General features: G+C 39.5%; 1 protein-coding gene across 2 annotated transcripts in view; it reads left to right on the plus strand.

The window, feature by feature from the left end:
- The window catches only part of PLPPR5 (phospholipid phosphatase related 5), a 140,071-nt gene that overhangs the window by 72,192 nt on the left and 48,747 nt on the right, over positions 1–19,132 (plus strand). For both annotated transcript variants that reach the window (XM_040232244.1, XM_040232245.1), the window contains exon 4: positions 18,940–19,116. In XM_040232244.1, the coding sequence (XP_040088178.1) occupies positions 18,940–19,116 (177 nt within the window). The remainder of the gene's footprint in view (positions 1–18,939; positions 19,117–19,132) is intronic.

Consider the following 19,132-nt stretch of genomic DNA (forward strand, 5'->3'; position numbering starts at 1 on the left):
CATATATTTCAAAGCCATTAAAATTTAGTAAAATATTTTATGTATGAAATAAAATTTGCACATTCCCAGCAAAATACTGTACTCTGTATTTACATTATTTTATGATTTTATTATATTGAAATATCCTATTATTTCATTAAGTTAAACTCCAGATAGTCACATAAATTGGAAGAATCAAAATAGTTCAAGTTCTCTTTCTTCATCTTTACCTTTACTAAGCTATCATTTTAGCACCATAGGAGTTGGAGACACTTCATAGCCAACGCATGGTTGAATGCTTCCCAGCCTTTAGAGCAAACTTACTCTCCAGCTGAATATATATAGCTGAATACACATGCCAGAAGGTGAAAGTACTATAGCTGAGAGGTCAAATTAACTTCCATGTACAATACAATATTAATTAGAAATTATGTAGTAAAAATGTGCTGATTGAAAATCATTATATATATTAACACTCAACAGTAACAATAGCAGTTATTTCAGTTTAAACCAGTGTCCCACTTCCTATTGCTCCTTAACAAACTGTTCCAGTCTTGGTGGCATAAAACAATTTACTGTGCTCACAGATTCTGTAGGTCAGATATTTAGAAAGATGCGGCCTGGCTGTCTTTCATCTGTATGATGTTTTGGCCTCAAAGACTGGCTCCAAGGATGCCTTGATATCTTAGGCAGGAACTATCTGAAGGATTGTTCATTCAATTGCTGCATCAGGTCTGGGAGGACTTCACGACTTGGGCTACCTATAAGTGACTTCTGTACGTCTTGGCTTCCTCACAACATGGCAGCCCCAGGTGGGTCAGGTTTCCTGCAAGACTCCAAGCACAAGTGTTTCAGTAAACAAAGCAGAAGTTCATTGGCTTTTATGAGTTCATAGTGTCACATCTGCTGTGTTTTGTTGTTTACAAGCAAGTCACAAGATGGCCCAGTTTCAAAGGGAGGAGAATTTGACTTCACCTTTTAATGAGGGGGTGACAAGGGAAAGGGAGACTGTTGCAGCCAGTTTTGAAGAATACAGTCTGCCACAACCAACAGGATTCTGAGCAGCAGAAGTCTGCCTTCACTGACATTGTTTAGAATTGCCTGGCAATTATATAGAGCAGATAGTTGGTTTTATTATTGCATTCCTGTTATTACCTGCACCTCGGGGAGACTGCTGTCACTGCTCCTGTTCTGATCTGGAAAGGCCTTGGTAAAGGAGCACTTAAAAAAGGTAAAGATTAGCCCAGTTGTTTTATCATTTATGTATTTCTGCCTCCAGTAGACTATAAATTCACTGGCGTTAGAGACCATTCCTTTATAGCCATCACAATGCCAGCAGTAGCATGAGTATAAGGCAGTCTAGAAACATCTGTTGATTGGTTCAAATAATGACACCCCATTTCGGATGCTCTTTATTTGTTACTATGACGTTTTAAAAGATGTTTTGCCCTTGCCCCTAGTAAATCTATAGTCTCTAATGATAGTGATGGAGACAATGATACTTAGAGGTTGTGCCTATACAAAGCCCTGGATCAATTCTTCTGAATAAATAGGTCTTACTAAGTAAATTAAGCATTGGCACTCTCTCTCGCTGGCACTTTATTAGAGACAAGAGAGGTAATGGGGATACACCTTGGCATTTATGTAGGTCTCCACAGGCCCTCCCCCAGAGCCTCTTTGCCACTGTAACCTCAACTAGGAAAACCTTTACGCAGTCTCATCATTGGAGATGAGGCCTGGAGGGAATCCATGCACATCTCGAGGGTGGGGAGGTGCTTTTGTACAGCCTTAAATGATCCTACTTTCTCCTCATTGCCTGAGAAAGTGGACACAGCTTAGTTAGATCCACAGAGATGCTGGCTGAAAGGACCTCTGTCCCCAACCCAGTCTGAGGCTGCTCATGGACATAACCTCAGCATCCTGCACAGCAGCAGTCCCCAACCTTTTCAGCACCAGGGACCAGTTTTGTGGAAGATAATTTTTCCATGGACCAGGGCGGGCCATGGAAATCATGATTTTCATAAGGAGTGGACAACCTGGATCCCTCACACACACGATCACAGTAGGGTTTGTGCTCCTATGAGAATCCAATGCTGCTGCGGACCTGACACGAGGTGGAGCTCAGGTGGTAACGCAAGTGATGGAGAGTGGCTGTTACCGCAGATGAAGCCTCACTTCTGTGCAGCCTGGGTTCTAACAGACCATGGACCAGAACCGGTCTGTGGCCCAGGGGTTGGGGATCCCTGCTGTGCAGCACCCCTTGGACCCTCCAGCAGTCAACTTCACAATACTTATACACTCAAAAAAAGCCCTAAAAATTAATGCTCTTTTGATTCTTACTTTCCCTAAAAAGAGGTCCACCTTATTTGTGTGAATAGCTGAATAACAAGTGACAGGCTTTTACCATGCATGCCAGTACTCTGCTAAGGGGCTTCTGTAGCTGATGTTGCTCAGGCCTCACAATTGTGAGCTATTATAACTCTCAAATTAAAGATGGAAAAAAAAAGTCAGACTCAGAGAAATTTAATAACTTGCCCAAAGTCACACAGTCAGTGTATGCTGAAGCCAAAGACTGAATCCAGAATGCTTCCCACATGTCCTTTCTCAGCCTCTCCCCCTCCACTGCCCCCCAGTGCAGCTGGTAAAACCAAGGTGCACAAATGGAGTGCTGACTATGCAGAATTCCAGGTGCCTTACCTGAGACCCTTTGTTCTGGGTGCTAATGTCTCTGTAGTTTCCCAGGAGAAGAGTTTTGACTCATACATGGCAGTGGCATTATGTAATGTTCCAGCACAGTTGGTTTCTTAGGGCGAGCCAGAAATCACAGTGCACTTGCCAGAACACTAAAGATAGCCACTGCACATCAGTCAGACATGTTTCTTATACTTAAGTGTTCCTGATGGCCCCAGTGTGCTCATATATTCATTGCTATTGAGTTTAACTAACTGACGATGACACTAGCTAATTCAGGTGGACCATTTTTAACATTTTTAAAACACACGGTCTTTTAAACTCATTCTGCAATTGATTTTCTTTATAAAGCTTTTCTTACTGGGTATTTTCATTTCATGAAGGCCTGTGGTGTTAAGATGGTAGTTTGGGGGTAATTTACAAATATAACTGAAATAGGGAAAATTAAATAGAAAAGTTGAACTCTTATAAGAGGTGTTACTTCAGCATAAAATCCTTCTCTTCATCACACCTACAAATGTGGTTGGGGCCCTCATCATAGCTTGCCTGGATTACCAATATCATTTTCCTATAGCCTCTTCTATAGCATCTCCTCCTGCCCATTGTAATCCATTTGTCCTTCAGGTAATTTTCCCAGTGGCTCTCTAAAATGGGAATCATAACAGGTAGGGCCGGTTTCATTGTGCGTGTAACCTGTGCTGTCACGTGGGGCCCGACCTCAGGAGGGCCCCATGCTTGGTTTTGATGCTCTACTCATCATCCTGACATTGCTGATGATCTCTTCACAGAGATCTCTCATTTTCACTTTGCACTGGACCTTGCAAATTAAATAACCAATCCTGGAAACATAGAATCATGGAATCCTCTCACCACACTTCCTCATACATGCTCTAGAAGCCCCTTTTTGAATTTCCCAAGAATTAATGGAATATGATTTAGAAGCATCTGGATTATCTGTGAATTTCCTTATTTTGCACTTCTTTAGTTCCGTGAACACAAAATGCTTTACAAATACAAATATTAAGGAATGTCAAAGATGTAATATTTACACAAGCACCTTAAAAACTAATCCAGTGCAAATAAACCCAAGATGGCAGTAGTTTTTGTTCACTTGTTTTGGTTTCCCTGCTTGCTTATTTTATCACACTGTTGAGTTCATGGTCACACAATTCCCAAGGTTTTTCTTTAACAGTAAACTTTGTCCTTTTCTTTAAACTCACAGCTCTAGATTCATTTTTTCAGTAATATTCAATGACACTAATTATCTTAATATCTGATATCTAGAAGGGCTCAAAGTAAAATAATCTTGATTCACTATATATCAATTGATAGCACTTGTGCCACATTTTAAAGAAAAAATTTAGATTTAAACAAACAGTAATTAGTTGGTTTAATTCAAAACACTGACAATAACAGTTAATTCAATTATATAGTCATTAATTTAACAAGAACCATTGCACACCTATAATATGCTAAGAATTTGAAGACAAAGACTTTCAGTCCTTGATCTCAAGGGGTGTCGTGTGTGTGTGTGTGTGTGTGTGTGTACGCGCGCACACTCGGTTGCTCAGTAATGTCTGACTCTTTGTGACCCCATGGACTATAGCCCACCAGGCTCCTGGGTCCATCTAATTTTTCCATGGCAAGAGTATTGGACTAGGTTGCCATTTCCTTCTCCAGGGGATCTTCCTGACCCAGGGATTGAATCTGTGTCTTCTGACTGAGAGAGGCTACTGCATGTGCCATGGTGGTGGTCAGAGCATGAACTAGGCAGCTAACTGATTGAAATTTATCGTTTTTTTGACCATGCCCTTTGGCATGTGGGATCTTAGTTCCCACAACCAGGGATCGATTGAACCTGCCTCCCCCTCCACATTGGAAATCCAGAGTCTTAACCACTGGACCACCAGGGAAGCCCTCACTAGCTTCTTGAATTTGGAATGCTGCTCCATCACTTGTAGCCATAAGTCCATGGGCAAGTTGCTAAACCTTTCTATGTCTTAGTTACTGCTACTGTTAAGTCCCAAAGTCATGGGGTTATTTGGATGACATGATTGACACAGGTACTGAAGTTAGCACAGTTCTTGACATGTAGCAAGCATTCAGGTGATCTTAAGGTTTAGTATGATTAGTTAGTTATTGAGAGTTAGCCAAGCACCGTGTTAGTCACCGAGGTGACAAAAAGGAAAGGATATTTCTATCCTTCATAAGCTAGCAAAGGAGAAAAAATATATATTGTTTCAGTACAAAAATGATGTCTTTTCATAATTGTTATGAGCAAAATGCTGGGGAGCAAAATGAGGACGACAGAAGCCTATGTTTATCTGAATATTGTTTACTTTTTGTGTGGCAAATGGAAACAGCTGTTACATGATGGAAATGTGAGAAAACGTCTCGTAAAAGCATTTTTGTTCTTCTGCTTGATGGACAAAGTGCTGTGTGTACAATATATTTATCATGGGGGTCATACTGGGGAGAAATGGTCTCCATGTGAAACCAGCCATGGCTGCACTTAGGGATAAGGTAAATGTGTCAGTGATGAAGGGTTGTTATTCAGAGCCAAACCATCAGTCGGCCATTGTGCTGGGGGCAGCTGAGCCACTGAGCGTGTTCTGATCTTAACTGCACGTACCAGCTGGTCCTGAACACTGAGCTTGTTGTTAATTCACTTCACATTTGTGACTGCCTAGCATTACCCATTCAGGGACATCAACTACATGATAAATTCTGTGTCTGTGATTATGTAATCTTTTGTTAGGGACCCATTAAGTATATTGTAAAGAAAATGGATGGCCACTCTTGGTTTTTCAGATGCAATGTGTTCAAGGACCTTTATTCCCATGCCCATAAGTTAAGCAATATAATTTGTTATTTCTCTTAGAAAATGTAGTTTTAATCCAAATATATCATTTTAATCCTTTAGGTTTATTCCTGGCACAGAGCAAGCACAGATCTTCATGGTGCCTTGTGACAGTAATAAAATTTATACTACTTGTGAGATAATTGTGCTAAATCCTACAAACTGATATTATCATTTTCATTTAACAAATGATATAAGATTCACAGAAATTAAGTACTCTAAGGTCACAGAAATAATCAGTGGTGGATTGACATTTTAACCCAGCTCACTAAATTCCTAAGGTTGAGCTTTTCTTCCTGATTTACACTGGCTAAATATGGAATGCACCAAGTATTTAAAGGGTATCAATAAAATATGAAACAATTGATTAATTACAAAATATTTTAGAGGCAAAATATTTTTAAAAGCTGTTATAATAATCAGAACCTTAAAAATGGCCTAACTCTGATAGTTTAACTCTGAACATTCAAGATAATTTCATAAAATCATTTTATTACATTGTGTGCTTCTTGAAACAGTAATGTATTAATAGATGTAAAGAAAGGCAATGCCAAAGAATGGTCAAACTACTGCACAATTGCACTCATCTCACATGCTAGTAAAGTAATCCTTAAAAATTCTCCAAGCCAGGCTTCAGCAATATGTGAACCGTGAACTTCCAGATGTTCAAGCTGGTTTTAGAAAAGGCAGCGGAACCAGAGATCAAATTGCCAACCTCCGCTGGATCATGGAAAAAGCAAGAGAGTTCCAGAAAAAAACATCTATTTCTGTTTTGTTGACTATGCCAAAGCCTTTGTGTGGATCACAATAAACTGGAAAATTCTGAAAGAAATGGGAATGCTAAACCACCTGACCTGCCTCTTGAGAAACCTATATGCAGGTCAGGAAGCAACAGTTAGAACTGGAGATGGAACAACAGACTGGTTCCAAATAGGAAAAGGAGTACATCAAGGCTGTATATTGTCACCCTGCTTGTTTAACTTCTATGCAGAGTACATCATGAGAAACGCTGGGCTGGAGGAAGCACAAGCTGGAATCAAGATTATCAATCACCTCAGATATGCAGATGACACCACCCTTATGGCAGAAAGTGAAGAACTAAAGAGCCTCTTGATGAAAGTGAAAGAAGAGAGTGAAAAAGTTGGCTTAAAGCTCATCATTCAGAAAACTAAGATCATGGCATCCAGTCCCATCACTTCATGGCAGATAGATGGGGAAACAGTGGAAACAGTGTCAGACTTTATTTTTGGGGCCTCCAAAATCACTGCAGATGGTGATTGCAGCCGTGAAATTAAAAGATGCTTACTCCTTGGAAGGAAAGTTATGACCAACCTAGACAGCATATTAAAAAGCAGACACATTACTTTACCAACAAAGGCCCATCTAGTCAAGGCTATAATTTTTCCAGTGGTCATGTATGGATGTTAGAGTTAGACTATAAAGAAAGCTGAGCACCGAAGAATTGATGCTTTTGAACTGTGGTGTTGGAGAAGACTCTTGAGAGCCCCTTGGACTGCAAGGAGATCCAACCACGCCATCTTAAAGGAGATTGGTCCTGGGTCCACTGGAAGGACTGATGTTGAAGCTGAAACTCCCAATACTTTGGCCTGGGTCCATTGGAAGGACTGATGTTGAAGCTGAAACTCCAATACTTTGGCCACCTCATGCAAAGAGTTGACTCATTGGAAAAGACCTTGGTGCTGGGAAAGATTGAGGGCAGGAGGAGAAGGGGATGACAGAGGATAAGATCATGGCATCATCAACTTGATGGACATGGATTTGAGTGGAGTCCGGGAGTTGGTGATGGACAGGGAGGCCTGGTGTGCTGTGGTTCATGGGGTCACAAAGAGTCGGACACGACTGAGTGACTGGACTGAATTGAACTGAAAAGATATAGATAACTATTGTCAGACAGAGCACAGGTGTCCTAAAAAATGATTTTATGTGCAGTACCCAACTCCAACCAATATGATAAATAAAGTAATAAGATGGCAATAAATGCTGAAATGAGGACAATATTTTTGAATATTAACTGATATAGTTTTCATTGCCTTTGGATCATGATGCGTTTGTCTAGGTCTGCATTATCTAGTAGAAATATAAATGAATCACATAAATGACTGTTAATTTTCTAATAGTCATATTTTTAAAGAGCAAAAATTTAAATTAATTTTTGGAATATTTTTGTTTAACCAAGTATGTCCAGATTTTAACATTTCAACATGTATTGATATAAAAAGTATTAATGAGATATTTTAAATTCCTTTTTCTGCAAAATTTTCAAAATTCAGGGTCTATTTGACTCTTATAATACATCCCAGTTCTGATACTACATTTTCATCTCAAGTATTTGCTCTCTATTGAGGTTTCATAAAATTTACGATGTAAAAGTACCAGCATATAACCAATTTATTCCAAATATATTTAAAAGTTTTCTAATAATCAAAGCAAGTGCCAGTTTTAAAATTTAAATTAACGAAAAAATGCAGTCCTTTGTTCCCATTATACATATTTCCAGTGCTCAATAGTTATTAGTGGCTTCTGTATTGTACAGCGTAGCTCTAGGATTTCTCATCTGTTATTCAGTGTCTCAGAGAAGAACATTCCATAAGAGAAAGGTCAACATCTATCTTCCAATTTCCTGTCCTCTAGCTCCTGGAAGCCCCCACTCCACTCTCTGCATGTATGATTTGACTATTTTAGATTGCACATATGGGTAAGATCTTGCAATATTTGTCTTTTCTTGACTGGCATATTTCACTTAGCATAATGTCCTTCAGGTTGATTTGTGTTATCTCAAATGATAGGACTTCCTACTTTTTTAATGCTGAATAGTATTATATCTATACATACCACGCAGATCTAATATATAGCAATTTAACTATAGTTTACAATACTATATTGTAGATTTGAAGCTTGCTTAGAGAGTAGGTAGATCTTAGATGTTCTCACCACACACATACACACAAAATGGTCACTATGTGAGATAATGGTTATGTTAATTAGCTTGACTGTAGTGATTACTTCTCTCACATTGCAGAAAGGGGCACCTCTTCCAGGGCCTGAGAGTGGGCTTTTGTCTAACACTCAGAAATGAATTGTCAGAGGAGACACACATACTAACAAAGAAGAGACTTTTGGGGAAGGGGCACCCCAGCAGGGACCAGCAGGGTAAGGGAACTCAGGAGGACTGCTCTGCCACTTTGTTCACAGTCTTGAGTTTTATCATAATAGGATGAGCTTTCAGGTTGTCCCTGGCCGGTCATTCTGGCTCAGGGTCCTTCCTTCTTGGTGGTGTACACATTACTCAGCCAAGATGGATTCCAGCAAGGAGGATTCTGGGAAGTTGGTAGGACACGTTGTGTCTCCTTTTGACCCTCCCTAATTCTTGAATTCTGTTTGGTGGTGGCTCGTTAGTTCCGTATTCCTTACCAGGACCTCCTGTCATAAAATAACTGATGTAGATAGTTAATATGGTGCGTGGCCAGGATCGGCAGTTTCAATCAATTCTTCCCTTAAAACACATGTAAAAAAGCATCATGTTGTATACCTTAAGTATATCCATTTTTCAAATTGTCGATTATACCTCAGTGTGTGTGTATGCTCAGTCCCTCAGTTGGGTCCTACTCTTTGCAACCCCATGGACTGTAGCCCTCAAGATGCCTCTGTCAATTGGATTTCCCAGGTAAGAATACTGGGAGTAAGTTGCCATTTCCTACTCCAGGGGATCTTCCTGACCCAGAGATCGATCCCCTGTGTCTTACATCTCCTGCATTAACAGGTGAATTCTTTACCACTGTGCCACCAAGGAAGCCCTATTCCTCAATAAAACTGAAAAAAGAGATGGGCCAGTACCAATTAGAAAAGGAAGGTGGTGTTTGGCTTCAATAGTCAAGTCTCATTTGTCCTAAGAGAACAGGAATTTCTAAATTCCAAAGCTATCTTTACATACCAAAAGCAAAATTTGAAGATTTGCATATATTATTACAAGGTAACAATAGAGAGTATACAGGATATAATATAAAAAGGATGGTGCAACCACACCTGGGAGCAGACAGTGCCATCTCTTTGCCAAGAAGTGGGAGGATTGGAGGAGAGAAAAGGGTAGAATGGCAGGTATAAGCATTTGGGTGAGCACCCTTAGTTTAGAAACCCTGAGAAGGCAGTTGACCACCAGATTACAGATACTCCATAAAGGTTGAAGAGAAAGCAGAAAGTAGATGGGCTTACATCTGTTTTCTGCCATGAAACTGGGAGAGCTTAACCTCAGGGCAGCCCCATGGCAGGTGGGTCAAGCAGCAGAACAGACGGTCCTAAGGGAGCCGCAGGAAGCTGCAGCCAAGCTAGAGAGGGCAGAAAGCCCCAAGGCCAGAAGGGGATGTGCTGAGGACCGGAGTGCAGCCCTAAATGTGCCAAGTCAGGGGGGCCACAGGGACATTCACAGTGGTTGGTGAGAGGGCTCAGGAGACCCGTGGGAGAAGCACGGTGCAGTAGTAGTATTAGTCACTCAGTCGTGCCCTACTCTTTGAACCCCGCGCACTATAGCCTGCCAGGCTCCTCTGTTCATGGGAGTCTCCAGGCAAGAATATTGGAGTGGATTGCCATTCCCTTTTCCAGAGGATCTTCCCAACCCAGGGATCAAACCTGGGTCTCCTGCATTGCAGGCAGATTCTTTACCATCTGAGCTAAAGGGAAGTCAAGGGAGGCTGTTCAGCAGGACAGCCCTGTGGCCACCCTGAGATCACCTCCTCTCCTCAGTCATGCAGTTTTGAAGGCCTCCAACTGGGCCAGGGTATTTTGCCAGAAAGAGAATTCAGGTTTTTCCCTTCCCCCATTCCATTCCTCTCCAGTGTGGGATGGATGCCCATGATAAAGTTTAGGTCAGTTTGTGGGGTCGGGGGCAGTAAATGCATGCTGCATACAACCTATGCTGTAGTATATTAAAGTATGACTTCAGTATACCACCATTTATTGCACTTTCCCATCACAGCTCTGAAAAGTCTGAATTAGGTGAACACAAATCTGATTGGTACAAAGTCCATGGCCTTTCCACCATCACATTACCTTTCATCACAATTCTGTTACAATAGAATTACACAGCTCTATTCTAATACACCGTTCTATTACCCCATCAGATACATTTACATTGCAGTTTGGCAAATTTATGATCATAGATAAGTTTGGATACAATAATAAGACTTTTAGGTCGCTGCACACCTGCCTTAATAAGTGAACACTCCACATTTTGTTCAGTGTCTCTGCACCAATTTGCGAGTAAGTCTCCAGTGGAGCACCATGGAGTTCCACTCTTGACACTGTCTTGTGATCAAGGATGATCTGTGTGGTACTAACGAGAAACTGAGAGAAGGAGAACTAGTTTGATAGATGTCAGCCTCACAGTTCAAAATGGTTTTGACAAGGTGGACTGATATTTTGAGAAGAATTACAAAATTTGATTTTTTTGAAAACAACTCCAGGAATCCAGGATACGAGGAACTTGGTAGGGCATTGGTCCATGTGAGGACTACAAACAGTATGACCAGAAATGCTATGTAGTTATTTAAAAAAACAAAACCAAAAAAAAAAAAAATCTGTTGCTTTTCAGGATGTATTAATCAAAGTAGTCAAAACTTGGATATCAGTTTAAAGAATCCAGTTCTAACCTGACTGTGAATTGTAGTTTCATGAGTAAGACTGTAGGGTGCAATCCAAATAAACTACTCATTTATGGTCAATTAATCTGTGACAAAGGAGGCAAGACTGTATAATGGAGAAAAGACAATCTCTTCAATAAGTGGTGCTGGGAAAACTGGATGGCTACAAGTGAAAGAATGAAGCTAGACCATTCTCTAATAGTATACACAAAAATAAACTCAAAATGGATTAAAGACCTAAATGTAAGACCGGACACTATAAAATTCCTAAAGGAAAACATAGGCAGAACACTCTTGGACATAAATTGCAGCAATATTTTTTGGATCCATCTCCTAGAGTAATGGAATAAAAACAAAAATAAACAAATGGACCCAATTAAACTTAAAAGCTTTTGCACAGCAAAGGAAACCATAAACAAAATGAAAAGACAACCTAAGGAATGGGAGAAAATATTTGCAAATGATAGTACCAAGGAATTGATTTCAAAAATATACAAAGAACTCATATACCTTAATATCAAAGAACAATCTATCAAAAAATGGCCAGAAGACATTTCTGCAAAGAAGACATACCCAACAGGCACATGAAAAGATGCGTGACATTGCTAATTACTAGAGAAATGCAAATCTATACTACAACTGGTGTCGCCTCACACCAGTCAGAATAGTGATGATTAAAAAGTCTACAAATACTAAATGCTGGAGAGTGTGTAGAGAAAAGGGAACCGTCCTACACTATTGGTAGGAATGTAAATTGGTGCAGCTGCTATGAAGAATAATATGGGTGTTCCTTAAAAACTAGAGTTATCATATGATCCAGCAATCCCACTGCTGTGCATATATCCAGAGAAAACTAATGTGAAAAGGTATGTGCACCCCAGTTTTCATAGCAGTACTGTTTTCAATAGCTAAGACATGGAAACAACCTCAGTGTCCACTGACAGGTGAATGGATAAAGAAGATGTGGTGTATATACACAATGGAATATTACTCGCCCATTAAAAATGAAATGTCATTTGCAGCACTATAGATTATTATATTAAATAAAGTATGTCTGGAAGAGAAAGACAAGTGTTATATGATGTCACTTATATGTGAAATCTAAACAATGATATAAATGAGCTTACAAAACAGGAATGGACTCACAGATATAGAAAATCAGTCTGTGGTTACCAAAGTGGTTGGCAGAAGGGTGATGGTGAAGGTGAATTAGGAGGTTGGGATTAACATATACACACTTCTATGTGTAAAATAAATAAGGACCTACTGTAGAGCACAGGAAACTATATTCAGTGTCATTTGAAACCATTTATATATATGCACTTTTACTGCACCGTGTATCAAGCACTTTGTGTGTGCTTAGTTGTTCAGTTGTGTCTGACTCTGTGCGACCCCATTGACTGTAGTCCACCAGGCTCTTTTGTCCATGGGGATTCTCCAGGCAAGAATACTGGGGGAAAAAAAAGAATACTGGAGTAGGGTTGCCATTTCCTCCTCCAGGGGATCTTCCCAACTCAGGGATCAAACCCAGGTCTCCCAGATTGCAGGTGGGTTCTTTACCAGCTGAGCCACCAGGGAAGCCCTTATATATAAAGAAATATATATAGAAATGGATGGATGAAATCAAGGCCTGTAGTTTGTAGTAAAGAAAAGGCAAAGGCTAAGAGAGTTCATGATAATCACCTGCAAATAATCTGTGGGTCTTTTAAGAGAAGATGAAAGGGAGGGAAAATGGCAAAATAGCATAAGGAAAAAGTGAAAGAGTATGAAAGCAAGAGAAGAATGTGGGTTTTCCATGCTCAGCCCCGATGATCTCCGCTCACCAGGCACTTCCGCAGCAACACGCAGTGTAGTCAGTCTGCGTCCTGCTGTGTTCTCCAACCTGACCATGACTGAACCCCAGAAGAGCATCCATGGCCCCCTATATGTCTCCCAACACCTGCATCATCCCCACAGCACTCACCACAATGTATGGTTTATACTAAGAGCTTACTGTGCACTATCACTTTACCTGTACTTTACCTGTATCACATCATTTAATTCTTTCCACACTGCCTGGTAATATTTCTATCATTTGCATTTTATGCATAAGGAGTTCAAAGATTCAATAGGTTGAATAACTTGTTTAAGTTATTCACTTGTTTAAGTGGCAGAGCTGGGACTCAACCCAAAACTCTTTGATTTCAGAGCAGATGATCTAATCACGGTGCCACAGTTCTCTCTTATAGGTCATTTTTACAAACTCCAGTCCATTTATTCATTCACGCACAAAGCAGATATTGATTGATTATAGTAGTTTTCTTTTTAAACCATGACAAAATACCGCAAACATAGGGACTTAGAAACAACCCAAAGTTATAATCCTAGATTCTATAGATCTGAAGTCCAGTCTGGTCTCACTGGGCTAAACTGAAGGTTTCAGCCTCACTGCATCCCTTCAAGAGGCTTTAAAGAGAATTCATTTCTTACCTTTCCAGATCTCAGAGGATATCTCAGTTCCTTGGTTAGTGGCTCCCTTTCTCCATCATCAAAGACAGTAGCATAGCATCTTCAGATCTCTTTCTGACTAAAGCTAGGGAAGGTTATCCACTTTTAAACACTCATGTGATTAGGTGACATATTCGCAAGTTCCCAGGATTAGAGCTTCAGCGTTGTTAGAGAGCTAATATTCTTTCTATCACAGGTGCCTGTCCTATATCAAGTTTGGATTCAGGCAATATGAGATAGACAGGAGGAGAAGGACAATAGCAAGTAAACAAATGCATATGCAAGACATTTCCTGATAATGATGTGTATTTTCTGACAAAAGTTCAAAAATTCACTTTTCCCCAAGCATACCATTTACACATTCACTAATTCAACATTTTTGAGTACCTTCTATGTAAAAGGAGTTCTGTGCATTTCAAGGGGGCTTCCCTGGTGACTCAGTGGTAAAAGAATCTACCTGCCAATTCAGGAGACACTGATCCCTGGGTTGGAAAGATCCCATGGAGAAGGAAATGGCAACCCACTCTAATATTCTTGCTTGGGAAATCTCATAAACAGATGAGTCTGGTGGGCTGTAGTCCATGGGATCACAAAGAGTTGGACTTGACTTAGTGACTAAACCATGACAACAGCAATGAATTTCAGGTAGAATTGTGAATTTCAGGTAGAGGTTTTACGCTAATGGAATATTCTCATAGAGGCAACAGATAAACATACATACACAAAATAGAGAACATGATTTTTAGATAGTGGCAAATGCTGTGAGGGAAATACTCCATACTCATTCTCCTGTACCTTTGCATTTTTCATTTATTCCCTCTTTTATTTAGTCTAATAGTTATTTCAAGTGCTTACAGTGTTTCAGGCAAAGTACTAACTAAGCACAAGGTTTACAGCACAGAACACAGATCTGGCTTGTATGTCATTAGTATAGTAAAGGGAGCAAATTAGTATAAACCATACATTGTAGTGGGTGCTGTGGGGATGATGCAGGTGTTGGGAGACATATAGGGGGCCATGGATACTCTCCCTGGGTCTAGGACAGTTTTTTTCCCCCACTTCCTCTTCACTGAGAACTCAAGCTCATCCTTCTGGATATAACCTAGATGGCTTCTCTTTGAATAACAGTTTCAGGTTTATAGTAAGTGCTTAACACAAACATTTGTGTTTTTATTTTTGTTTTATAGTAGTATTGTTTTTAAAATTATACAGTGCTTTCTCAGTTTACCCAAGAGATTGATGATTATTCTTACAATTGTGTCCATTCACATTACTACATGACATGGGCATTGTGATTGTGAAGTGAAAGTGTTAAGTCACTCAGTCGTGTCCAATTCTTTGTGACCCCATGGACTATAGGCTACCAGGCTCTTCGGTCCATAGAATTCTCCAGGCAAGATTACTGGAGTGGGTAGCCATTCCCTTTTCCAGGAGATCTTCCCAATCTAGGGATCAAACCTGGATTTCCTGCATTGCAGGTAGATTCTTTACTGTCTGAGCCAACCAGGGAAGCCTGAGCTTTGTAATTATATTTTAGTAAAAGCACTCAAGAAAGCAAAACCCCTTTATATATGTGTCAATTATTGTATACAATGTATAAACAAGAGAAAAGGTGTTGAAGAATATACCCCAGCTGTTAGCAGATAGCAAATGACCAGTTTGGGCTTTCTGCATTTGTGCTAATAGATATTTGTGGGATGGATGGATAAGAACTGCCCAATTGTGGCTAAATGGCTTGGCTTATAAGGTAGTGAATATCCACTGAGGACTGAACAGATACCATCCTGCTCAAATCATACTCCCTTCTGTTTGTGTTTTATTTTAGTTACATTTTGACATCTGGTTAACCTAGATGGTTTCGTAAGTGAATTAAAAACCAAGAGAGCATAAATAATCAATTTCTGTCCTGCATCCAACTTGTTTAATAGATTCTTATGCCATAATTTCCTTTTCTGCAAATTAGGGATAATAGACCTTCTGTAAGGATAACACAATTAGACTGGTTAAAAGGCAGTCATATTCATAAGTACTAGGGAACCAGAAAGTTTTCTAGTATGTATAAGTGAAAACTCAAAATTTTCTTTTGTGACATCCATGCCAACTGAGAAAAATCTGTGCATTATAAACGGTTATGATCCACTTTAAAGTTGAAAGTATGTGAACGAATGTCACCCTTCTTCATAACCCTTTGCATTCAATTTTCTTCTCTTCTGGTTCTGGACATTAAGTGGGGTCTGTTGGAAGAAGAGCAAAATCCCAGGCTATTCCTATTATAGAAGCTTCTTCATGAGTTTGCATAGTGACCAGGCTGTATCCTGGGGCTGCTTATAAACAATACTTGAGTCATACAACTTAGGAATGAATTGAAATTTAAGAGAATCCTAAGAGGATCATAGCACAAGCTCAAGGATTACTAATAAGCCAACACAACTTGGACAAGTAAGGCCTGAGCTCTATCTGAGGTGGCCTCTGGAGATGAAGGAGAAGGCAAATACTTTCCAAAGTCATTTAGATTCTATAGGAGATTTTCTACACAAACCACACTTACACCATTTGCTAATTCTCCCTAATAGTAGAGTACAGATGTAGCCTCATCCCTATGTGCTGTAATGGCCTTCTTTCCCCTGTTTTTAATTTTATTTCTCTTGCATTCACTGATACTTAGTTTATGTTCACTGGCCATTATTTTCCAGGCAAGAAATTAATCGAGAGAAAGGAAGGCTGGAGGCACCAAAATGCTCTATCCTTACTTCCCTTTGACATCTCTCTCTCACCCTCAATACTCCAATTGTGTATTCTTTATAATAAGCTTTATTGTGAGTCAATTTTTTTATCTGTCAGATGAAGGTAATGATGATATATTATGGTTATTTTGAGGACTTAATAAGTAAAATGCTTAGCGCATTGTCTTGAACAGACATCGCTCATGAAAATCATAGCTCTAATGATTATTAGCATATTAATATGATTCAGTTATCATTTCATACTCATTTTGTCTTAATGAGGGTAGTTGTCTTTCAGTGTTCTGACAGACATGAAGAAATGCAAAGGTAAGAAGTCAGTAATCAGTCAGAAAATCTCACTAGCAGCTTAAATTTCACCCCCTATATATATGCGTGAGTCAAATAAGAAATTACTCTACTAGATACATCACTGAAAACCTGAAGTGATGTGATAGTCTTGTCTTGTTACCCATGTGGGCAGAACTCTTTAATATATTCTCTTGGAATGGCAAAAGCATCTTTTTCTCTTCTCATCTCCTCCTATTTCTCTCTCATGTTTACTTCTTCTTAACTGAGATTATTCAGCTCTTCTAAGAACAGGCTTAGCATACACAGACATAGCTCTGAAGGTCATATGCCAAAATGAAGATAATCCAGCTTTTTAAATTTATTTCCTAGAGTATTGAGACCTAAGATAGTTTGCAAAAGGCTAGAACTTGGCTAGATAGAAACCTTGTATCATGTGAACTGTTTAAATATTCATAGTGTGTACTGGCAGCTAACAGGGCTACAAACTTTGCCCAGAAAAAAAAAAAAAAAAAAAGAGAGAATTACTGATTTTCATAGCATCCAAAAATGGCTCCCATGTACTAAAAGCTTAAGTGCTGATTTTGGTTTAATCTCTTAGTCAAATGTATTTTTTTTTAATTCAACTGAGGACAATAGGCAAGTGGTTATATGCATTTGTAAGTATTTTTCTGACTATATTATCAGTATCAGATTCTGACATTAATGTCATAAAAACTTATTGTACTGTGAAAGCCATCTCTTTAATAATTACTAGTGACACCTGGAAAATCCATGGACAGAGGAGCCTGGTAGGCTGCAGTCCATGGGGTCACCAAGATTCAGACACGACTGAGTGACTTTACTTTCACTTTTTACTTTCATGCGTTGGAGAAGGAAATGGCAACCCACTCCAGTGTTCTTGCCTGGAGAATCCCAGGGACGGGAAGCCTGGTGGGCTGCCATCTATGGGGTCACACAGAGTCGGACATGACTGAAGCGACTTAGCAGCAGCAGCAGCAGTGACCTGAAATAGGGGCTTCCCTGGTGGCTCAGACAGCAAAGAATCTTCCTTCAATATAGGAGACTGGGGTTCAATCCCTGGGTCAGGAAGATTCCTCAGGAGAAGGGAACAGCCACCTCCTCCAGCGTTCTTGCTGGAGTATCCCATGAACAGGGGAGCCTGGCAAGCTACAGTCCTTGGGGGTCACAAAGAGTTGGACACAACTGAGCAACGAAACACACACACAGTGACTTGAAATAGCTGACATATCTCCTTCACAGTCAACAGATTCACTTCTATAGAAGTGCATATAGGAAATTATGAGCAGTTGAGCTATAAAATAAATCAGATTGGGGAAGAACTGGGTTTCTTGACCATGGTGTCTCGCAACTTGAAAAGATTTAACTGACACATTTCTCCCATATAATTAAGGGTTTTTTGTTGTTGTTCTTATGCTGGTTGATAAAATGTGTTAAACAAAGTATTTTCACAATTTCAGATAACAGCATAAAAGTAAATGTTGGTACTGTAATGAACTTTAAATTATTTTTTCCAAGTAATATCTATTTAGTGAAATCCACTTGATTTTGTTTTTTATAGATATGCTCACAAGTTTGATTTTTATAAAGTATGCATGCACTCTCAGCAGCTCAGTCCTGTCCAACTCTTTGTAATACTGTGGATTGTAGCCCACCAGGCTCCTCTGTCCATGCGATTTCCCAGGCAAGAATACTGGAGTGGGTTGCCATTTCCTCCTCCAGGGGATCTTCCCGACCCAGGGATCAAACCCACACCTCGTGCGTCTCCTGCGTTGGCAAGCGGATTCTTTGCCACTGAGCCATGTGAGAAGCCCCTTTTATAACGTGTACATCTTCTCAATATGGTATACAGAAATGTAGACATTAAAACCATTCATTAATTTTCCCTTTCCAGTAGTATTCATATAAAATGTAAGTTCAGATAAAATGAGAGTAAGTAATTAAAAGTTTATGAAAAGTGACTTGGAATGTCTGCAACTCAGTATCTTAAATGATTAATGTTACATAAGAATTGACCATTACTCAATATAAGGTAAGTACAATTAACTAATCACTACTTTTAAACTCTACTTTTAAGAAAATTCTTCAAAAAATTTATAAACTGTAATTATTTGAATTATATAAATATATCTGTTCCTATAAATATGTGTGTACTGATACGTATATAAGGTGTACATATATAAGGAAATGCATTCACGCTTTTTGTTTGCTATTTCAGATGTACATTACCAACACAATCAAAGCCAAAGGAACAAGACTTGCTAAGCCCGTTTTATGCCTAGGCTTAATGTGTTTGGCCTTTCTTACTGGACTGAACAGAGTTGCAGAATATCGAAATCATTGGTCTGATGTGATAGCAGGCTTTCTGGTTGGAATATCTATAGCAGTATTTCTTGTAAGTACAAGTTTCT

The sequence above is a fragment of the Oryx dammah genome, unplaced genomic scaffold (assembly GCF_014754425.2).
Source record: "Oryx dammah isolate SB20612 unplaced genomic scaffold, SCBI_Odam_1.1 HiC_scaffold_28, whole genome shotgun sequence".
In the NCBI taxonomy this organism is placed as follows: domain Eukaryota; kingdom Metazoa; phylum Chordata; class Mammalia; order Artiodactyla; family Bovidae; genus Oryx; species Oryx dammah.